At 40.8% G+C, this 5,273-nt stretch overlaps 1 protein-coding gene across 1 annotated transcript in view; it reads left to right on the forward strand.

Moving 5' to 3' along the window:
- LOC118339107 (TGF-beta receptor type-2-like) overlaps positions 1–1,813 on the forward strand; it is a 6,502-nt gene extending 4,689 nt beyond the window's left edge. The window contains exons 4-7 of the mRNA XM_035676642.1: positions 452–589; positions 684–825; positions 909–1,036; positions 1,115–1,813. Of these exons, the coding sequence (XP_035532535.1) occupies positions 452–589; positions 684–825; positions 909–1,036; positions 1,115–1,423 (717 nt within the window). The 3' untranslated portion in view covers positions 1,424–1,813. The remainder of the gene's footprint in view (positions 1–451; positions 590–683; positions 826–908; positions 1,037–1,114) is intronic.
- The last annotated feature ends 3,460 nt before the right edge of the window (positions 1,814–5,273 follow it).

Below are 5,273 nucleotides of genomic sequence, written 5' to 3' on the forward strand. Positions count from 1 at the left end.
AGGAAGTGAGTTTGGTGACTTATGGCTTAACATTAATACATTAAATTACAAATTTGCAAGTTCAAATTCACAGAAATTGGTTGAATTTGCTTTAATTGCTGCGATCACAACATCGTCCCAACCTGGAGGGACTGACTCACTGTTAACTACCAGCTCTGTGCTTTACTGTCTTATCTTCAACTGTTCATGTCCAGCGTCTTTAGGGGAGAATCATCTGTAAACTGCTCCACAGTCAGCCTTAAATATCACTGAAACCGGCGACATACAGACAAAGTTCATGGATCAAACTATGATTCTCTCCCAGTCGTGTCGATTGGTTTATTTCTTGTACCCAGTTTCTTCATCTGTCTCTGAAAACCAGTGATACGAAGAAGTTTTCAGCTGTTGGCCAAATTGTTATATTAAACATTGGTATCGTTCTGCTTGTTGCCGGTTGCCCGTGTTGCTGCAGGTGCCAGTTGCCCATCGGGACCTAAAGAGCAGTAACATCGTGGTGAAGAGCAGGAAGGAGTGCGCGCTGTGTGACTTTGGTCTGGCGTTAAGACTGGACCTTTCCCTTACTGTCGATGACTTCGCCAACAGTGGACAGGTAAACGTTGAGCTGTTTAATGTGTCACGAAGCAGAACTTGTATCCGATGTTTCTGTCTTCATTTGATTGGACTCCCCTGTATCGTCCGTCCAGGTGGGAACAGCTCGCTATATGGCTCCGGAGGTACTTGAGTCCAGGGTGAACCTGGAGGACCTTGAGGCCTTTAAACAGATGGATGTCTACTCCATGGCTCTGGTGCTTTGGGAGATGGCCTCCCGCTGCCACGCCATCGGAGGTAGGAACTTTCACAGCTCTCTCTGATAACGACGCAGTGAGAGCGCTGAGAGCGAACCATGATGTGTGTGTTTTTTGGTGCAGAGGTGAAGAGCTACGAGCCAGCGTTCGGCTCCAAGGTCTGTGAGCAGCCCTGTGTGGACAGCATGAGGGACCTGGTTCTGAGGGACCGGGGACGACCGGACATCCCCTCGGCGTGGACGCAACACCAGGTCTGACAAACCCAGAGAGTTCAGACTATGAATTGTGTTTGACTTCCTGCTGTCTAACTCCAGTCTTCTGTCCTCCAGGGGATGGGTGTCTTCTGCTCCACCATCACCGAGTGCTGGGACCACGACCCCGAGGCCCGACTGACGGCGCACTGCGTGGTGGAGCGCCTCAATGCCCTGCAGCAGGAGGAGGAAGAGGAGCGGGAACCGAGGCAAGGAGCCGATGGAGAGACAGAAAAGGACTCAGAGACACCAGATAGTGACCAGACTCCTTCCTTCTCCAGTGCTGCTTCCTCGCCGCCCTCCTCCCCGAGTCCTCAGCCGGACTCAAAGACAGGCGGTACAGACGTATCCCATGATTCCCTGGTTCACACCGGTTCTGTGGTGTGAGCGGGGGACCTTCTTCCTCCTGCTGCTGGCTGCTTTCACACTGCCCACCGGCTGTTCCTGTCACAGATAGTGGAGGGGCCGATAAGGGACTAAACCTCGGTTCCCATAACCCGACTGATACTGAAATCATCTCTGCGAGTACGTAAAACCATCTCTGTTTGCAGATTTATGGTTTTATGGAGTTGACCGGCTTTAGCCACGCTAGCAGGATGATCTATTGGAAATATCTACAGACATTCATGGTGTAAAAACCTTAAGAAACACAGCTTTAAAGGATTTAGTGGCATCTAGTGGTCTCTCGCCTCACCTTCCACCTTCCAAGCATGAAGGACACTGGTTCCCAACCTTTTCTATCAGAGTAAACTGACTTTATTTTATTGATATTTCATATTATATTTAATAATAATACAATGAGAGTAGAAAACAGCTGATAAACTGAACAATGAACCCAAACAGTGAACTCAATAACTGCAGGACGTTTGTGTAAATCCAGTGAATTTCCAGATATTTTTAGGAACTTTTTATATAATTCTCCGTCTTTATTGTCTTTTTTTTAATTTCAACAATCGTACAGACATAATAGACTTTAGACAGATTCAGTGTTTTATTATCAGCTCTTTGGTTGTTTTCTAATGCAGGACGAGACTGAGTGAACGACTGAGTTGTTGTCAGAAATATAATATAATACTCATAGGTTTGTTTTCATTAGTTTATAATCACCTGAATATAAGAATTGTTGTGTTTTTTGTTTGTTTTGGACACAACCGTTCTGTGGAGGAAGGTTGGGAACCAGTGAGGAAGAGGATGCACTGCAGAGTACTGTAGACTTTACTCTGCAGTGGTTTAGTGTCAGTAAACTCAAACCAGTAGAGCCGAGCGGTGTGAACGCAGACGGTTCGGTTATTACGAAGCTAAGAGGACAGAAACAACCAAAGACTTTGACTTTGTGTCTGGAGCGATGAATCAGTCATAGTTCTGCTGGCGGAGACTCGTAGGAAATGTTCTGTTGGAGCTGGCCTCCATTTTGTCGTATTATTCTTTAATAACTACTGTGATTATCATGACTATAACCTACTTGTATGAATAAACAAGAGAGAGAGAGAGCGACGAATCAGATCTCAGACGTGCACATAATTATATGTAATGTTATTGTTGTTGCCAAGATGTTAAAATGGAAACAATGAAGTTATTATTGTAAATTAAAGGATCCAGTTGCTTTTCCATCCAGAGTGAAACAAACACAGAAACCGCTACAGGATGAAAACATCTCCAAACAATGTTCAGTTTGTAATAAAATTTGGTTTTTGTTATTGATTCTGTCTGTAAATGTGTTTCCGTCCATCACCGCGGTTTACAACGGTAAGTGAACGCATCACAGCGAAGAAATATTCATACTGCAAAGTACAAAAGTATTAGCATCAAATGTACTGAAAGGATCAGTGTGTTGGATTTAGCATCTAGTGGTGTAATAGATGAAGTGAGGGGATTGCATTTCCCTCACTTCACCCTCCCTTAAAGCTAACAGGTCCCATGCTAACAGCTAGCTGTCTTTATGCTAAGCTAAGCTAACCATCTCCTACTTGTGGCTTCATATTCAGCATAGACACATTTCAGAGATGTATCTGACTCTCAGTCAGAGTGAATGAGTGTGTTAAACTGTTCAATTATTCCTTTAAAGTATGAAACATGCGTTCAGGATCAATCTGTGGCCTCTGACAACCGAACATTTTTTCTCCTGAACAATAATTAAAACTTTAAATTTCCAACGTCAGAGAGGAAACACATGAAAGAGAAGTTAAAAACCACCAAAACTTTACAACAACGTCTAAAGGTTTAGGGTCTGGGCTCAGAACGGGACGTGGGTTCTCGTGGTCGCCCGCCGTTACTCGACACGACTGACTTTCTCATTTGGGTCTGAAAAAGTTCAGGAACCACAACAGAGCGCCGACTGAGGAGAAACGCCCGTTGTTATGACGACGGAAGCGAGTCCAGCTGCTGTGAACTGATCACTGAACACAAATCAAACACAGCTTTCGGCTTAAAGACTCGCAAAGACGCAGTAAACACAAACTGCAGATGCTTTATATTATATTAGTACTTAAAGTGTGGAGGAGTTAGTGGCATCTAGTGGTGATGCTGCAGATTGCAACCCCCTCACTTCACCCTCCTGTTACAGTGTGTAGGAGAAACTACAGCCAGTGTATTTTTGTCTTTTTAATGTTTAATTAAAGATAAATTAAACAACAGGAGACATGAATACAGCAGAACTCTGCTATAATACAAATAATCTTGCTTTAATTTACAATTTAATAAGATTTTTCTTGTTTTAATCTGAATGTTAAAAGTTATCTAGACACTGTAATAAAAGTCAAATTCTATCTTGGTTTGAAATTTACAGTAAATTACTGCTTGTTTACCACTGACTAAACAACATTTATTCAACATTTCTATTATAGATTTTCAAATTTATTTTAATCTTTTTAAGTGACAAAAAGGACATTTTCTTTAAATAAAGTAATTTTATGATTATTTACAGTTACAGATTCTTCATGTTATTTTACATTAGACAAAATAAACCTTATATAACACTGAAGTCTTCATACAAAGTAGAAACAAAGGCAGTAGATTAAAACCCTGAAACACAAACTGTCTGAGAGCAGCAGAAGAAGAACGGAGGTGATCAGCCGCCGTTCTTTCATCCTTCAGACGCTGATTAAATAATCAGTTATCATTAAACTGGAACTGATCGGCGTCTCCCACTGAAGCTAATCGAGTTTCGGTGTCTGGCTGTCACACAGCGTGGGAACCAACCTGAACAACAATCCTCTCTGTGTCTGTTAGCAGGCAGTCACATGATCAGTGTGGACAGGTGAGTCGTCACATGACTAACAAATCCCATAAAATGTAAATATAAAACAACAACAAACCCTGACTCAACCTGCACTGTAACTTTGTTTTCTTGTAATTTGTGCTGCATAAATAAATAAAATAAAATATATAAAAAGTGTAACTCTTATTTTCTATTTCCATTACAGATTGTATTTTTATTTTTATTTGTATTGTGTATTTTCTGTACAGCTGCTGGAGCTCTGCTACCTTATTTAACACCAATCTTCAACATGTGTCAGTCAAATAAAATACTGGTGACAAAATGTGCATTATATATTTTATTTATTCAAGGAATCAAGGAAATGTTTTTATCATTATACAAAAATAATCAAATTCATGATATAAGTAATAGAAATGTAAATACAATTGTGTTTGTTCCCAGAACTATTTTTTTGCCTCCTGGCAGAAGTTCTCAGTGAACTTTACTGAGTTTCTTTGTCTGTTGAGTTGTTTCTCATTCGGAAACAAGCGGTTTCAGATTTTCTATTTATAGAGACGAGGAGGAGTTTTGTTTTTAAAAAGTATTCTGAACTGAGTCATGTTGGTTTATAGAAAGCTGACTTTTCAGAATGAAACTTTTTTTCCAGTATTTCGGGGATTTTTTTGGGTTTGAAAATAAAAAACTGAAAACAAAAAACGACCCAATATCGTTTTTTGTTCCCTTATTTATATTATTTATTGTTCTATACGCTGAATGTTTGTAGTTTTTTTACTGTTTTATATTTGTTGTTTGCACTGTAACTCTGGCTTTGAAAGGTGCTTCATAAATAAAAGTGTATTATTATTATTATTATTATTATTAACAACTTGAAACTAAAGTTGGCCACAGAGAGTACACTGTCCAGGAGTGTGACCTCCTGTTTACAGACGATCTCTGGAGCTGTGAGTCTGGTCGCTCCTCTCTCCGCTCAGAGATCTTCCTCTGAGTGAGACCTCTCTCTCTCTCTCTCTGACTCTCTGT

The sequence above is a fragment of the Morone saxatilis genome, unplaced genomic scaffold (assembly GCF_004916995.1).
Source record: "Morone saxatilis isolate NCDOM2014 unplaced genomic scaffold, NCSU_SB_2.0 Contig5, whole genome shotgun sequence".
Lineage (NCBI taxonomy): Eukaryota > Metazoa > Chordata > Actinopteri > Moronidae > Morone > Morone saxatilis.